This window comes from Megalops cyprinoides, chromosome 21, assembly GCF_013368585.1.
Source record: "Megalops cyprinoides isolate fMegCyp1 chromosome 21, fMegCyp1.pri, whole genome shotgun sequence".
NCBI classification, from domain to species: domain Eukaryota; kingdom Metazoa; phylum Chordata; class Actinopteri; order Elopiformes; family Megalopidae; genus Megalops; species Megalops cyprinoides.
Window position 1 is genome coordinate 7,955,740 of NC_050603.1, and position 17,718 is coordinate 7,973,457.

General features: G+C 43.4%; 2 protein-coding genes across 3 annotated transcripts; one reads left to right on the forward strand and one right to left on the reverse strand.

Moving 5' to 3' along the window:
• The first annotated feature begins 748 nt into the window (after positions 1-748).
• zgc:91944 (uncharacterized protein LOC436941 homolog) lies at positions 749-11,357 on the forward strand. Of its 2 annotated transcripts, XM_036555632.1 has the most exons (11): positions 749-1,033; positions 1,625-1,705; positions 3,556-3,955; positions 4,529-4,614; positions 5,075-5,185; positions 7,061-7,186; positions 7,398-7,551; positions 8,634-8,716; positions 8,983-9,078; positions 9,352-9,446; positions 9,830-11,357. In XM_036555632.1, the coding sequence occupies exons 2-11, from the start codon at positions 1,627-1,629 to the stop codon at positions 9,968-9,970; spliced, it is 1,371 nt and encodes a 456-aa protein (XP_036411525.1). In that variant the 5' UTR covers positions 749-1,033; positions 1,625-1,626; the 3' UTR covers positions 9,971-11,357. The 2 variants fall into 2 exon arrangements, with proteins under 2 accessions (XP_036411525.1, XP_036411526.1); XM_036555633.1 differs by lacking the exon at positions 1,625-1,705.
• A 723-nt stretch (positions 11,358-12,080) lies between these two features.
• ppie (peptidylprolyl isomerase E (cyclophilin E)) lies at positions 12,081-16,206 on the reverse strand. Its single transcript, XM_036555652.1, has 10 exons — positions 16,170-16,206; positions 15,750-15,848; positions 15,411-15,454; positions 15,127-15,153; positions 14,841-14,922; positions 14,458-14,561; positions 14,135-14,258; positions 13,369-13,554; positions 12,725-12,867; positions 12,081-12,417 (listed from the first exon to the last, which is right to left on the reverse strand). The coding sequence occupies exons 1-10, from the start codon at positions 16,198-16,200 to the stop codon at positions 12,349-12,351; spliced, it is 909 nt and encodes a 302-aa protein (XP_036411545.1). The 5' UTR covers positions 16,201-16,206; the 3' UTR covers positions 12,081-12,348.
• Positions 16,207-17,718: the final 1,512 nt, after the last annotated feature.

Below are 17,718 nucleotides of genomic sequence, written 5' to 3' on the forward strand. Positions count from 1 at the left end.
GACTAGTGTTTGGTATTACTGTTGTTATCCCTCCTCGTTTTCTTCTGGTTATGACTTGTGCTCAGTGCTCAGAATGAAAATTCTTAGTTTTACCTCGTCGAGTAAGTTAATAGCCACATTATACACAACCTCAGAGCCGTTAGAGAATTGTTATTTCACAGATGACAGTTCAAAAGTACAGGATACGGTTACACGACTGTGAAAAACAGGCATACTAGTCCTACTTAGACATCGTATTACATTGATCCGTATCACCATCGGGGTGAAATTATTCGTGCTTATTGCCGCCGCTTCGATGCAAGTTTCCGTTTATTTTCACTCCCTGTCTTTGAAAGACCACGTTCTTTTTATGCGCTTTGGTGATAAACCACAGTTCCTTGAGTAGAGGAAACTGCGGCTTTAATTCGTTTGAAACAGTGTATCGTTTACTGTGTGTGAGGTAGTGCTGAGAAATGTATTTCCTGTAAGTTGGTGTCAACCCAGTGTCAGTTGTGGCACAGTTATTTTCGTAAATACTGGCATATACAGAATATATGGATAACTGTGAGTAAGGTGTCCTGTTCGTGTCTGACATTTCTTGAGTCTTAGATCATCGGCGTTGATCTCAAACCCGCCGCTGATGGTCGCTCTATATTCGCCTCTACCTTAGTTATGCCGTATTGCTAGTTAGCTGAAAACTTTTGTCTCCTCTTTCAACTTTTGATTTTCCCTCCCGGCGTACCAAGTACTTCCTGCATCAACTCGGGACAGGAGAGGGTGAGGGGTCAGAGACAGAAACGGAGTCTCGGAGACACGATTGTTTTTGCAGCAGCATCCCGGGACAATGTGACCCTGTTCGCTGTCACCTTCATTTAGTGGGAACGACCCCTGTTCTGTCGCCAAATTACCGTGCGGCGGTGAGAGCCGGCTGCGGCTACGCTAGGTGGGACGCCGTGCACGGTCTATAGTGGGCCAAAAATTTCCAGGGGAGTTCTCCCGACTGCCTCGCCTGCCGAACAAACCATCATTCCGGCTGCGGTTACGGCAAAGGGAGGTAAGGGAAGTCCTTGGATATATTTTATCCACATAGACAGTAAAGCTACCAGCCCCTCATGTACAAGCATTGTTTGTTCTGGATTATAATGCATTTACAGTGGTTTCTCTGCTAGCTAGCTAGCTTAGCCGCATAATGTGCATGCATGCATTATTACATGATGTACCTAGCAAGCAAGCTAGCAACTATAACCAGGTAGCTGCAGCTAGTATAGCTGGACGGGCAACTCGATTATTACAGCTGTACCACAGACAATGGGGGATGCCGGGAGTGGAAACAGATGTACATTGGGTGAACACCAAACAGTTTGTTCTCAGAGCGGCCAAGCATTAGTTTGTTAGCTAATAAATATTAAAAAACGACGAGAAAGTACTTAGTACTACCTAACGTAAGCTAGCTATCTAATAATATACGCTGACTTCACACACCAAATACTTGGCTGACTGGCTGGCTAGCTAGCTAGCTAACTGGCTTGCTGGCTGTGTTTATGTCTTATCTCAAGTTTCCTACGGTCAGTATTTGCTATTTTAAATGTGATATAGTTTCTAAGCCAATTGTCCTGTCCACTTCACTCCCCCGGTTTCCTATCAGCCATGCGACAGTGGTGTCTTCCGGCTGTGGCCCCACGTACAGAACCGCTCCTGACGGGCCGATTGTCCCCACAGCTGTCAGGTACCGTCATCAGTCTCGGGGGTTCACAGCCTGCCTCTCTCAACATTTGACGTGAGAAGCATAATTTAACTCGACAAGAGGAATGTCACACTTTGTCGTTTACGTGTCTGCTATTAGATTTTTTTTTTTTTTTTATTCCTTCGCTGAATATTGTTTTCAAAGCTCCAAATTTTATTCATTTCTATGATCATTATGTTGGGTGGTGTGACCGTGCAGGGACGTGAAGCTGACGATCAGTTTTCAGAGACCTACACATTCACACACCAAACTTAATAAAGGTTTTTTTAGAACCCACTTAGGTGTCTAGAATTTTTTATTTATTTATTTCATATTTGCAAGGCAGTTTAAAGTGGCAAATTGCCCAGTGGCTCACCCACGTAGCAGTTTTGCAATGTCAATGAATGAGTGAGTCAATGATATATAAAGTAATTGCAGATATATTTTTTTAAACAATGAGAAAAAAGTGATTTTGACATGACCTTGTCAAATGATCAAATTTGCGACATATAGTTTTACTGTAATATGTAATATTCACTGTAATAAGTTCAGCAGACAATACCTGGGCAATAACAGTACTTTAGAAGGGTTTTATTCCATTCAGTAGCTGAAATGGAATCATTAAAACCGCAGTCATTAGCTTGATCTGTGATTTGCAAGGCACACACACAGAGTGTATACCATGTTCTTTCACTGGAATACACTCTCTTTGTCTTAATTCTGCTATACAAACTTTGAAAATTTGAATTTTGTTCTCAGTAGTTATCTTTAAAACCCAGTGCACGCTTCCTCTAAATTGCACAGTATTTTCTGTTATGGATATGGGTGCTTCTTTTAATCTAAAAGAGGTAGAAAATGGAGATGGAATCATTTTTTTCTGTGGCATTGCTATGAGGTCATGTCTGTACCAGCTCTCCACTTCTTGCATTCAATCTGAGGAGAATCTGCCAGACCTTGGTTTTGAATTAGTAAGAATACCCTCTTTCTGAACCAGCATTTTTCTATTTCAAAGCCTGAAATTAGATGCTTCAAAATCTTTTTATATCTTCTGAATGATCCAGCTTTTTGGCAAGAGCGTCTCTTGTCTCTATTCTCTGTTCAAGACTAGAATTTCTCTTTTTACTGAACAGTCATATTAGAATCAACATTAAAAAAAGACTGGGCTAGTAAAAAATTCCCTGTAAGGTCACTTTAAATTACCATAACTTACAAACTTGTTGAAATGAAATTTTGCTTCAAGACCCTTACTCTACAAGATACGTTCATGTGCCAAATTGTTTTTTGTGGTATCTTTATGGAAAATTTTAACTGTTTATATTTTCTTTTCTGTTTTTTATAACTGATTATTTTCACCCAACATTATAATTATGTTACAATATAACATGTCATATTATTATTTACATGAAAAGTGTCATTCAGATTTAGCTGCAGTATGCATCAAGGGTTTGGTTGCTTCAGTCTTTGCTTTTGGCTCCCTTTGACTTGTGGGCTCTTTGTTCTTAAGTGGCCCTGATTTACATTAGGTTCCATCACATTACATTCATTTAGCAGACGCTCTTATCCAGACCGACCTCTGGCACAACAGAACGTAAGTGTATCCATTCACGTTGAATGAGCAACAGTGTCAGACCAGGCTAACAACACTCCCTGACCAGTGAGTGTGAGCATAACGCTATTCAAGCCCTACCAAAAGTTAACTGGTGCAACCTGACAAGACAAGGGAAGCCAAATATACTACCACACATCACATTCACTAGATCGCAGAATCCAAAACGAGCAGTTTGCGAATTTTGTTCTTTTTTTTCCCCTTCTTGGATGTAACATTTATTGTTTTTTTGCTGCCAACCCTTCAGATGCCAGGATGGAGTGTTGCGAGGTGGAGCCGCGGTACACCATTGAGCAGATCGACCTGCTGCAGCGCCTGCGTCTCTCCGGGCTGACCAAGCCACAGATCGTGCAGGCCCTGGAGTCCCTGGAGAGGCTGGACTCCAGCCACAGGCCGTCCTACTGCGAGGCCCACCCGGCACCCCACAACGCCCCCTCCGCCGCCGCCGCCCCATCTTCCTCCTCCTCCTCCTCCCTCACCTCCGCCACCACACAGACCCCCAACCTGGAAACCTCCCCGTCGCCTAGCAACAGCTACGAGGCCTCCCCCCCGCCGCTGTACCCGACCAGCGGGGGTCAGAGGTCGTTTAACTACGACCTGGGAGAGGAGGAATGGGATGTTGAGGAGAAGGTGGAGGAGTACATGAGGTGAGCTCTTGCCTGGGATGTTTTGAGAGCACTAACACCACAGCGCTACCCTCTGTATATCTACTGGATTTCAATAGATGCATTGCGTGAGAACCTCAATATCTGTTATTTGATATGCCGTTTTATAGTCGTTGCCGCGCATGCGTTTTTTTGAAGGGGCTCTCAGTCAACCCTGAGCCTGTCACTCTGTTTGCTTTGATTGGCAAACAGATCCCTGTAAATGGAGGGTTGTAGAGCATGTATCAGTTCAATGATTACTTGGATTACCCTGTCAATTTGGATGAGGAGTATTTTAAAGTTAATAAACAACTCATCAAGATTTTCCAAGCAATTTTCCTTTTAAGATTTGAAGAATAGATGACAATAACATAACACTAGACAGTGATAGCTAACTTTCCTGGTGGAGGCTTGGTAGTCATGAAGCACTGAAATAGGTCAGTCATGTAGAGGCAACATGGCAAAGAGGTGGTTAAGGATTCAGTGGGTAAGAGCTGCGACATTCAGCACATTACATTTTACATAGCTTTGTGCTGAGCAAAGTGTGTGTGTGTGTGTGTGTGTGTCCTGTCCTAGGAGGGACAGCAACCTGGTGAAGGAGGAAATCAAGGCTTTCCTTAACAACAGGAGGATCTCTCAGGCCATCGTAGGACAGGTGACAGGTACTGTGACCAGTTAAACCCCAGCACTGCTAAACTCATGACCATTGTCTGAGAAACTTTCACAGTTCAGGCGCGAGCAGCTCAGACATGGTTCATTATGGGGCAGTTTTGGTCAGTTTATTTTGAATTTTACTCATTTAAATGTAACTGTGCGGAATCCTTTATTTAGAAAAATTAAAGTGTATCTAGTGCTGCAGGGAGAAAGGTGTGTTTATAATGCCTTGTCAGTGGGATGAGGCTTCAACTTCAACAAATCAAATCACAACTTTTAAAACTCTGCTGAAATATTGTAGCTTACCTGAAACGTTAGCTACATTTATAATCCTATTTCATCTGTTTTAAAAAAACGCCAGATGAACCCTCATCCAGAACAAGGATGTAAAAAAAAAAAAAACAACCTGGTTTACGGCAGTTTAGACCAGGCTTGTACATGTTCTGATCAGATGCCTGCCCTCCACAGGCATCAGCCAAAGCTACATCTCCCAGTGGCTGTTGCAGCAGGGCCTAGAAATGAGTGACCCCAAGCGGAGGGCCTTCTACCGCTGGTACCTGCTGGAGCGCAACAACCCAGGTGAGCTCTGGGGCTCCTGCAGTGAGCATCACTCAGTCCTCCCATGTAGATACTAGGGGGTGGGGGGGTGACACAAACCTGGAGTGCTGTCTGGCTGTGATTTTTGTAATCGATCCCTGTGATCCTGGGACACTCAGTCCTGGCACTAATGGGAGGCAAGCATTTCCTGCCACCTTGGCTGTTATTTCAATCAACCGATATATATTTTTTGAGATTCCCCACAGAATCTCCTAGTAATAGGCTTAGCGACAGGGGAATGGGTTCAGGCTTTGTCAGGGTCAGCTATAGATTTACAGTGGTGTTACCGTGCAGTCTGGAAAGGAATACAGTTTTATCAGAAGAAGTGAATTTGCCCTAAATTCTGGTTGCATTTTCATAAAATGTTTTTAACTATTAGTGTGTTGGATTTGCTTTCAGAATTTGTGTGTAGTTTTGTAAGGTCTGAAGTAACTAGGAGCATCGGTAAGAGTATCCACGTTGCTGAGAATGATAGAAGTACTTTCAATGTAGTATACCCAGATGCCACATATGTATACAATTTATGTAATGCATTTACATGGCTGGCAATCTATCTCATTAATAAAACAAGCAATAGTGTTGTTAGAAAAATATACACTAGTTCTAGACAGCTATCTATATTAGATTGCTCAGCCAAAATATAAAGAGCAAATAGCTTCTAATTTACTGCATATGTGAGTCACTCAGCTAACTATATTAAAATTTGGTTTATTTCATGTTGACCTAGTCAGATAGCTAGCTAGCTAGCTTGCTAACTTTTCCTTGCCACAGTAACCTCAGGAGTGTAACACAACATTAACTGTGCCCATTTGAAGGAAGTTTCAAGGATGTTGACATAACGCTGCTGTAAGCCCTAGTGTATTTAAGTTCTCCTTCATGTTCCAAATTCTTAGCGCATACCTCTTAAAGCAGAGAGGCAAAGATTGTTTTTATCCAGTTAATCTGGGGCATGATTCGAGTGAGATAGCTGAATTGGGGATTTTGTCTCGGACGCTGGAATTGGCCTCTTCTTTGAGGTGAGCACAACTGTACAGTACCAGTCAAATGTTTGGACACACTTTCTCTTTTCTCTTTGTTTTTACTATTTTCCACATTTTAGAATAACAGTAAAGGCAATCAAAACTACGAGAAAACAAATGGAATTATGTGACCAAAAAAAAGTCTTCAACAAATCAAAACCATCAACCAAGTTTTAGAATCTTTAAAATAGCCAAAAATATTTTTTAAAATTACTTTTTTTTTGGAAAGAAATTCATACATACATTCATGCATCAACGTCACTATTTATATTTGTCTAAGGAACAAATTTGAAGCATTTCGGCATGAACCTTTAGATCAAAATGTCTTTGAACGCATGTTTCCCGTTATCTTAATCAGGTGTGTCCAAACCTTTGACTAGTACAGTATCTTAAATGATCAGTGAATCAGGACTTCTGCAGCAGCACTCCAGGGCCAGCCTGGCATAGAGTAGTGGTTGGTTCTCAGTTCTAGTCCTGGATTCCCATGTCTGGTTTTCGTTCCTGTACGGCTCTTAATTCCCCTAAACTGCTGTTTTTTTAGCTGAACGCTTGTTATCAGTAAATGTTTTTGAGCAGTTATCTGTAAGGATTTATCTCATTGGTGGGGTAGAAACACCAAAGATATCAACAACTTTTCAAGTGCATTTCAGCATATTTATCAGTAATTGATTAAAATTACAGAAATTCTCACAAACAATTGCTGGTACAGACAGTGATATTTCTTTGTTTCCTAATTGGATCACATTAGTTACAGTTGTAACGTAAAAAAAAAAACAAAAAACAGAAAACACGCCCCTGGTCACTGAAACAAATTTTTTGATTGCCCGAATAAATCAAGGGTTCCGATGGAACGAAAACCAGCACACACAGGTCCCCAGGACAAGGACGGAAAACCCCTGGAACAGACAGAGAGAGCTGCTGATGCAACTGCTCCCGTGGTACTCTGCTCATCAAACACAGCCAGGTAACAGCCCAGGGGTCTCATTCCGTCCTCACTCACCTGTCTGTCTGACGGCCTTTTTTTGTCAGCAAATGAATAAACCTGATGCCTTAGATTAATGTAAAACCTGCAAGATGTGGAACGTACATAGTATAGTTAACACAGGAGTTTGCTTGTTGTCCGGGTGATTGGTTAGTGTGGAATGTGAGTTTGGATTCTCTACTGCCCCCACCAGGCGCAACACTGTCAATGCGCTCCCTGGTAAAGGAGGAGCCTGATTGGAGGTCCAGCGGCAGTCCCGGGGGGAATGGGGTGGGGGGCGGGCCCCTGCGGCTGCGCAGGGGGAGCCGTTTCACCTGGAGGAAGGAGTGCCAGTCCATCATGGAGAGGTGAGCCAATCACAGGCCCTCAATATCAGCTGCCAATCACATGTCACTGGGCCTGGGAATGATCTCATGAATGTGTCACTCAGAAACTAACAGTCTGGTCAGTTTAACCTTGTTTTGAAAGCCACTGTTCCACAGCTCACATTGACAAAGATATGGCAGGTATGGGCAATCTGAGTTTCTACCGTTTGGCACAAATGATATTGCCTATGAGGAGACTAACTTCAGTAGTGTAAATAAATACTTTCCTACAACTATATTGTGCGCTCTCCTATGTAATAGTCCTGTCAAACTGGGGTTTCTGAGAAGCCTCTTGGTCTCCACTGTGAACAGACTGATTCCCTCAGTTAAATCTGATCAGCTGGGCAGCCTGAAGTAATACATAATTAATGAATATAGACAGAGACCTCCGCAAATGAGATCTGAACCACTGTTCTTGTTGCCCAACTAAATTCTTATGCCCCGAACATCACCACCAGTTGAGCTAAAGGCAATGTTCCCCTAGTTCCATGCCAAAAACGCTAGCTAACCAAGTCTCAGGGAGTGACATTACTGCTGAAACCACTCTTCTGCCTGCTACGCTATCAGCTTTACGCAGGACAAATACAAACTACTCATTTCAGCTCTGCAACAGATAATCCCAGAAATGTAATGAAGGTGCATTTTCACAGATTGGTCCATTTTCAAATGTGAACGCATGTAAATAAAGCTATTTCCATTTTGAACACTTCGAACACTAGTCTGGGAAGTTAATTCTTTCATTAGGTATAAAGGGTGTGTGCTACTTTTTTTGCTACCCTGCTGTGTGGATGTTGTTTTATACTGTACTTGCCCCCTTTTTGGCAATTCTGCCTCCACCACCTACTATTATATTTAATCTAAACAAGATAAAAAGAACAAACTCAGTTTTTAATCTGAGGTGGAGACGGAAGCAACATGCTAGATTGTATGATACATGTGGTTTTCCTTGCGTCATTCTTATCAGGGCTTTTCTTATCACTACGCAACTGCTCCTGGTATGCTTGAGTTCAGGGGATTTGGCTTTCCATCACATTTCCTCTGACCAGCCAGCTGTGCTTTCTCAGTTTCTTCATAGAGAACCAGTATCCTGACGAAGCAAGGAGAGAGGAGATCGCCAATGCGTGTAACTCTGTGATCCAAAAACCAGGTGAGCTCCTACACTTTTTTCCCCTCTGTGGGACAGCTCATTGCCACCTGTGGAATTCAAGTTCGCAGATATGATTTGAAGACAGTTTTGTGTGGAATGACCAGTTTTCCTGTGGGGGTGAGGGTTTGGTTTGGGAAATTAATTGCCTCTCAAAATGACTTGAATTTGGTAGAGCCACCTTTAACAATCAGTTTAAATTCAATCAGGTGATCAGAGGAAATGCGGTTTTTCTCACTGTCAGCCACTGCCATTTTTCCATTTCGTAGGATGCAAGTTGTCAGAGTTTGAGAGAGTCACAGCTCTCAAGGTGTACAACTGGTTCGCCAATCGCCGGAAGGAGATGAAGAGGCGGGCCAACATTGGTGAGATGGTTGTAACATTCGTCAAAAATGTGAATGTGGTCACAGGCTTTTTCTCTTCGTACATGATACACACTCTCCTTTGTCTTACCTTGTCTGTATGCAAAGATAAAAGATACACACCCTTCATTCTGTGAAAGCTGTGGCTTCATTGTATTTATTGGACATATCTTGGACACTTCTCTCCTTACCCCGGGTAAGTTCACAGTGTGCATTTCTCTACATTGGATTCATCTGTGAGGTGTAACGAACAATAAATTTCCCATCATCCCACAGAGGCTGCTATTCTAGAGAGCCATGGAATCGAAGTGCCAAGCCCTAGCTGCCACTCAAATGGCGAAGAAGTCGAGGCACCAGAGTTTGTTGAGCAAGTGAGTTGTTTTATCCCCATGCAGTCCTACAGCTATCGCTATATGGGAAACTTTTCTATGATTACATCCATGCCTTCAACTGTCAACACTTCTAAACGAGCAAATCTGGTTTCTGGAATGAATAAAGAGTACACAAATGGTGGGGATACCATTCCATAACATTACATTCATTTAGCAGTCGCTCTTATCCAGAGCAACTTCCATCACAATAGAACATAAGTGTAACCATTCAGTTTAAATGAACAAGTGTCAGACCAGGCTAACAACAGTTCCAGACCAGTGAGTGTAAGCGTAACACCATTCAAGCCCTACCCCAAGTTGTGATGTCACTGTATCCAGAAGAATAGTTATGGTGATTATACTTTTTGTTCACCCCTTCATAGGAAGAAATATCCACAAGGAAAGACACGGAGCAAGATCCTGGCTCATTGGGCATTGAGGTAGCAGCCCTCCCGAGTCCAGGTCCTCAGCTTCTGGCTCAGAAACCAGAAGAATCAAAAAGAGAGGCAGCTGACGAGGAGTGACCCACGGGCAAGAACTTTGGGCAAGCAAGGATGTAGATTTTGCTGGTGACTCAAAGCTCCTGCCCTGAGGGCTTCAGAGGGTGAGGTCAAAGCCAGGGGGGAGTGGTGCAAGGGATTCCTCTGGTGCCCCCAAGTGGTAGGGAGGCCACAGTATGTATCTACAGTAATTACGCTAATATTAATGGCAATATTAATCTCTTTATAGTGCATTCCAAGACAAGTCTTACGAAAGAAATCCCAGGAGGAGGAGGGAAGCAGGGTGTTTAAAGTGAGAGTGTGTGGTAGAGGAAGCCCCACTTCCTGCGGCTGAAGCATTTATTTCAACCCTTTTTCGCTTTCATTCTAACAGCTTGGTGAATCTCACAGCTACTAGAAATAAAATGGCTGCGGCCTGTATGGCTATATCAACTGAAACTGGGGGATGGGGCCTGCAGGACAGGGAGATGAGTGTGGTGCAGTGCTTTATTTTGTTTGGTATGGTGTTCAAGCTGGCCAGAGGGTGGGTTGACTGTTATGGGAACCCTGATGTGTTCTCACAGTGGCTCTGTGTAGATCTGGAAAGAATCATGAATAATCATTAAATGTAAGCATACATCTCAGCATCTTTTTTTGAATCAAGAACGAGAAATAACCCATAACCCCATGATCACTTAAGTGCTTTAACGGTTGGCTGAAATCACTGCTGTAGCTAATTTAGAGGACATTTTAACAGAACAATTATACTGTCAAAACGTTAATCTCTGTGAGAAGAGTATTATGTCGGCAAGCCAAGCTAGTCGGTCGTAACAGGTATTTTTAGTGCTTTTTCCTCAGTGATCAGAAAGCAATAGTAGTAGACTGTCTAGACGATGGTATTCTTAGCTGCGCTTTCAGTATAGTTTACCCTACTAATAAAGCCGCAAGGTAATCTAACCCGGGATGAACTGAAACACGGGATGGTTCTGGCTCTGGAGGTGTTCCAAGCATCTGGTTTGAAAACCGATTTTGATAAGCTAAGATAATGCTATATGACTGCAAAGCTGCACTTCTGCAAGACACATGGCTGACTTTAAAACATTATGCATCAAGCTGCTTTCAGGTTAGTCGACCACCTTGGAAAATATAATAGAATAATTTTTATTTCAAGATCCCTACACAGCCAAAGCCAAGCCAAGGTAGATTCACACTGACACTAAATGTGTTCAGGAGAACTGCTTATGGGCACAACTACTTAATGATATACAGTTTATTAAATAAAACTGTAAAAAAAGAAGGGACAGCATATAATGTTGTATATTAAAAGTGTAGTACAGGCCCAGTTCATCTCAGTACAGGCTACAGTGCTGTATATCGATGTGGGCAAGGCCCTTTTCTGTCTGCTTTTATCTGAAAACTAATAAAACAAATACAGGCAAATGGCATGTTGTGTGTTATTTAAAGAAACATTCAAGACACATTGACTCAAAACTAACAATCTGATTAGTCCCCTTGTCTACACAGCCACTGTCACAAACTTAGTGGGAAAAGTAGGCTGGCTTTTATCCCCACCTGTTTTTAGTTCATAGAGAGGCTTTATCAGCCTCACTTGTTAAGTCACTTTTTCTTAGGTCAAGAGGGGACAGCAGGGCTCAGTCTGTAAGAATGCCTAATTTTACATTCTCTGCAGTCTGCAGAGAACAGAAACCTGTTACACAATCACCATTTCCTTTCAGCAGAGAGCAAATTAGCCAGCTAGCAAAGCTGCCAAGACCACCAGAAGTAAAAGAGGCAGAAACCATCATTCAGCTAACTTCAGTTTGCCCATTTTGTCAATACAGAAAGCTTCCACTCTATGCTTCTTTGGCGGAAATGGTTCTTTTTGGCAGGATCTAATGTAACATGAGGGGGCATGAATCCTGATTTTCAAGTCAATAAAAACAACAGGGCAGCTATTCTGCGGTTTAGTTCTACATCAGGGTGAAGCGAAAGACATACAGCTACCCCCTTGGAAGCTGGAGGTAGCCATTTACAGGGCTTGGGATCGAATTACTCTCGAGAAAGGAATGAAAAAAAGAACAGACACAAAAGCAAACACAGAGGCGCTTTGGTTTTCTTCGTAAAAAATGTATTCACATGTATTTACATCACTGCCTTGGTATAAACACACAGGACACTGAGTGAAAAGGTTTCTGTTCTAGATGCACACCTGAAATGCTAAGGGAGGTCTGCGGTTGGGGCAGTGACCCGGATCCATTTGGGTTTGGCAGCGCACTGCTAGTGCCTCCAACAGTCTCCCTTTCCAAACCATTAAATCCTGACCCAGCCCCCATCAGCTATAATGTCTGCCAAAGCGACTCCCGCACCCAGCATACTGGACCTACGGCACCGCCGTAACGGGCGCATCTCCTTATGTATGCCCTTCACACATACTCCCCACAGTCTGAGATGATCACCTTCTGCTTGGGCTTCCCGTCTTTCGTGCCCTGAGCCTGAAAAGAAAAGTCAGCAACGTCACCTCGATGTTGCCAGTGCAGGTTTTGGAAACTGTACCATTTGACGAAGCAGTTACTGTCTCTAAAAAGTCAGTTTCTTATCAGCTGTATGAAGTAGTCAGAACAAACAGGGGCGTTTGTAGAAACGGACAGTGCCAGAGTGTCCAGTATATATGGAGATTCACTTTCACTGCTTTGCTCCATGCCCTCCAAGTCCCCCGCCCCCTTCGGGGAATCGAACCAGCGACCTTTCGGTTAGGAGCGCTACTCCTTACCACCACGCTACACCGCCAGCTTCCCTCACCTCCATGGCGCGCACCACGTCCATGCCCTCCATCACCTCCCCGAACACCACGTGCTTGCCGTCCAGCCAGTCCGTCTTGTCGCAGGTGATGAAGAACTGCGAGCCGTTGGTGTTGGTGCCCGAGTTGGCCATGGAGAGCTGCCCTGCAGAGACAGCAGAAAGCAAAAACGCATCTCAAAAACATGTCTCTATAGCAACGCAATTCAAGAGCCTGGACTGAGGAGAGTTTATACTATCATCTTCCTTACCTATCAACTCCCCCGGTATTTGATGGATTCTTAGATTTCATAAAATATCAGGGGAGTTGCTATGTGTGACTGTTAAAATGATAGCATGGGGAAATGTTCAAATCAAACCATTCAAATTCAAGGCGTTTCAAATCAAACACTGAGTGTCTTCATTTAGTAGACGCACTTATCCAGAGCAACTTACAATTTTATCCATTTATACAGGTGGACATTTACTGAGGCAATTGTTGGCACAGTACCTAACCCACAATTGCCTCAATAAATGTCCAGCTGTATAAATCAAGAAAAAATTGTAAGTGACTCAGGATAAGAGTGCCTGCTAAATGATAATAATGTAATGCAATGAGCTGCAACATTTTCATAAGACACAATCATCAGAGTGTAGTGTCCCAGTACCTGAGCCAGTATGTTTGAGGACGAAATTCTCATCATCAAACTTGCGTCCGTAGATAGATTTGCCTCCTGTGCCGTTGTGGTTAGTGAAGTCTCCACCCTGGCACATAAACTGCGGGATGATCCGGTGGAAGCTACTGCCTTTGAACCCGAAACCCTTCTCGTGGGTGCAGAGGCAACGGAAGTTCTCTGTCATGAGACACAGAGGCATTGTGGGTCGATATCAGACGTAGAGACTATTTATAACTACACTCTCTGGGTTCCATCCTGGTCCAACTATGAAATTCCAATTACTTTTTAAACTGTTGAGCCTACATAGTTCTAGTAATAGAGAACAAGGACAGAACTTTACATTTGAAGAATGGGGTCCAAAGACTTTCAACAGATGCTCACAGAATGTTCCATTACCAAAATCAATGCCAGATTTAAACTTCTTAACATCTTAAGAAGTGAGTGGGAGTCAACATCTGAACCCACAAAGCAGGCAGTGTATAGTTTCACTGATGACTGAACTTTGTGCCTGCTATCTTGGTTATCACTAATACAGGATCTTTGACAGACCTTTTTCCCATTAAAACAACCAACTGACACTAGAACAACCTCAACAAAATCACAGAGGGACAAATAAAAAAATACTAATGTAAAGGTCTCACACTTCTGTGTAGCGACCGCTATCACGTATTCAGAGTTGAAAAAATGATAGCAGCAATACCTGTCTGACAGCTTCATTCAGTGTTACTTTCCACACACAGAAGGGGGCGGTGCTTACCTGCCGTCATGGGAACGATGTCAGCTCGGAGCAGGAACCGTAGTCGTCCTGCTGGCTTGTTTCCAATCTTGATGTCCATATAGACCTGGGGGTTGGTCCTGCCCTTCTTGGCAGGAGGTTCGCCCTGCGAAGCAGAAACATCACATCAGTGAGGTCAGCAGCATAAACGTCTCCAGCAAGAATCTTAATTACATTCAGCAAAAATCACCAGGTATTGACTTCAGCACAACACAGGATAGCCCTGCACTCTTAAGTACCTGATCACCAGCACACTGAACCAGTGCACTAGCAAAACTCTACAGCAGCACCTTGACTCTGCATACCTCTTGTGTTTCTGTACCGGCTGCCTCTCCAGCAGGCTCCGCCCCCTCTGCCTCCTCTGTGGTCTTCCCGGAAAACTTCTTCAGCCAATCATCATCCGACCACACTAGACGAATTGACCGATCAGAACAGGACGTGTGATTCGACAGATCATATGGCGGGGGGGGGTGTTTTAGGGCCTTATGCTACACAGACTCCTTATGTCAGTTTGATAACTCATCAGCTCACTGTACTCAGAATATTGGCTGGTCAACTGCATGACAAACACCTGTGATGTCATAAAACAGTGCCTGTATGTTAGGACTCAACCCTGTAGCGGCTGAGAAACTTTGTGCATACAACTGCACAACAGATGGGTCATGGTCCAGCAGGTCCAAATTCTCACCCGGTCGAGAGGAGCCTTCTTTGATTCTCATGGGCTTGGCAATGTTCACCCTGATTGTTCTGCCAAACAGTTCTGACTCATTCTGTGGGGCACACACATACACAGAGGCATGAACTTCAACACAGACTCAATACAGAGACAATACAATTATCTAAATACGTAGGCATTTCTGCCTGGGTCTGTAGGCACCTGGCCAGAGCATGCGAGAACTGTGACACAAGTCTGTAAGGTTTGTTTTCTGGTAAACACAAGACAGATCTTTTTAAATAACTTTCCACGTACTCACCATATTGTCAATGGCTGCAGCGGCATCCTGATTTAGACGGAAAAGATACGTTAGACATAAGACAAGAGTACAAACTGATTGATTGGGTGTCGACTACTTCAAAGCAGTTCCAACAATCTGAGTACAAACGAGATTATACCAAATAATTAAAAGAGCGGTCTGTCCAGCTGAACTACTTTGAGGAACCGAAAGGAATGCAAACTCGATGCTTACTAGATGGTCTGCCAAATCTCGTAAATACGCTTAACGTCAGCAACCCCGCAAGCAGCACTCCACGCGCTTACCTCTGCCAGTTCGAACTCGATGAAGGCAAATCCTCGATGTTTTTCTGGAAGCGAAAGAGGTAACAGCAGCAATGTTTCGTTGTTGAATCAGGCAACAACGTTACTTTGCGACCAACAATTTGCTACATACACTAGCTACACATAAAAACGATACTGCTAGCGAGCCGGATAGCTTTCCAAAGTTCAATCTTCAGTCTTGTTAGATCGTTCAAAATGACAAGACAACAGATAGCAAAATACGACTGACAACAAACAACTGTATGACTGAACAATATTTTAATGTTAGTTAACTCTAGGTAATATCAGCCGTCCGATAATAACAGCAGGTTGATTTCTCACCAGTTTCATAGTCCAGCGGTATCTGGATATCAGTGATGTCTCCAAACGGAATGAACGCAGCATGCAGAACCTTTTCGTCGACTTCTTCAGCGAGGCCACCTGCACAATACAACCACAAAGTTACAGCTAGTTACCATGCAACTGGCGAACTATCCATTTTCAACAAAGAAACACCTGTTTGCTGCTACACGAACACACAAAAATATCACCTAACAAAGCGCCAATGTATGCCACAGATCCTATCTAATGATAGCGCAGCAGCTAGCCACTACTCTGGCTAGCTAGATACAACTGACCTTACACAAGCTAACTAACTAGCTAGTTGTTACGTATAGATACCGATGTATAAACTTTGTTTTCAAATAATTTCTCCAAACCGAAATGAAGCGTAAAAAGAAGATGCTAACTAACGTAACTTACCAACATACAGCACACGTTTGGCAGCTGCCATCTTGCTAGTAACCTTTCACCTCTGACCTCACCGGTAAAATGCGTGAGAGGCGCCATCTCTGGCCATCCTGCGGAAGCCCAACATTTCATTCAAGCAGGTCGTTTCTCCACAGGACCGATTTACATTGCCTGTTCAAAACGACTCCATTTGGACATTCATTAAATATAGGTACGTTAGTTATTTAGCTGAACTTAATGCATATTCACATTTGTTACATCTATGTATTTAACAAATAAAGTTGGCAACTCAACGCCTGTAGCCAAACGGCGGAAATATTTGTAAACTACAACAACCTGAAAACTTCTCTCTCACTGTCTCTCCCCAGGACATGGGGTGCACACCACCCCCTATGCCTGAGCTATCCTGTACGAGGACTGATACCTTGTCCAACAGAGCTCCCTGGCCTCCCAGAATTCCCCATGTCAGTGAGCTGGCAGCTTCTCCCATGCAGCCTCTGTAAGTTTCCTGAATTGCCAAATTGTCTCTGCCTCACACACATTTTCTGTCTGTCATTTACATTCTACAGTAAGATTCCCTCTTTGTGTCAGTGCATATATTACATATACACATAACATTTATTCTAGGTTTTCTCCTTTTCGGTGTCAGTGTGTATATATTGTACACCCTCCCTCTCAATGTCTGCGCGTATGTGACGAGTGTTACTGCAGAGGATTCCAACTCTGACACATCTCTCTGCAGTCCTCACGAACCTGCCCTTTATTCCTTAAAGGCGTATTGCACTCGGAATAAATCCTGACGTGCCCTGTGAGGGGTGCCTTGTAGGTGTATGTTGTATATGGCAGGAAAAAAACAGCCAGGAGGGGTAATGAAGAGTGTGTTCTACCCCCCAGAGCAGGTCTACGAACAGGAAGCCATTAGGGGGGCATGATGTCACCATCTTGGCGCGCCCTGACTCAGCAGCGTCAATTTGTCACCGTACATCTTATTTCATTTTGCGACTAGTCAATTTGGATAATATGAAACCTGTTTTTCTAAATTATTCAAGCTCTTGCCAAGTTATTAGCAGCGAAGATCTCAATATCTCTCAGTTGGCAGGACCATGCTTCTGCTACTCTGTTAAATCACAGCGAGCTCAACATTACTCAGGGACACAATTCATTTAGCAGTAAATTACGTTATAGGTGCTTAAAGGTTACAGTATTGTTATTCACCGCGTCACAGAATTTCAAAGCCAGCTGACGGATGGAATTCATGGACGTGGAGTGTGCCGTAGTCCCCCAGTGTTTGGTCCTCAGAAGGGGAATTACACACACATACACAGACACACAGACACAGACAGACAGACAGACACACACACACACACACACACACACACACACACAAACTATATCTCTCTCTGTCCGTCCCTCTCCCCTACTTTCACTTAAGAAGACCTTTGATGGTCTGCATCTCTGCTGTCTTCTTATCTCCATTTCTCAACACTCACCTCAAGTCCTTATCTCACATTTCCTTGCTCTCATAGTAAAATATAGCTAGTTAGACCACTCTCTAGCTGGC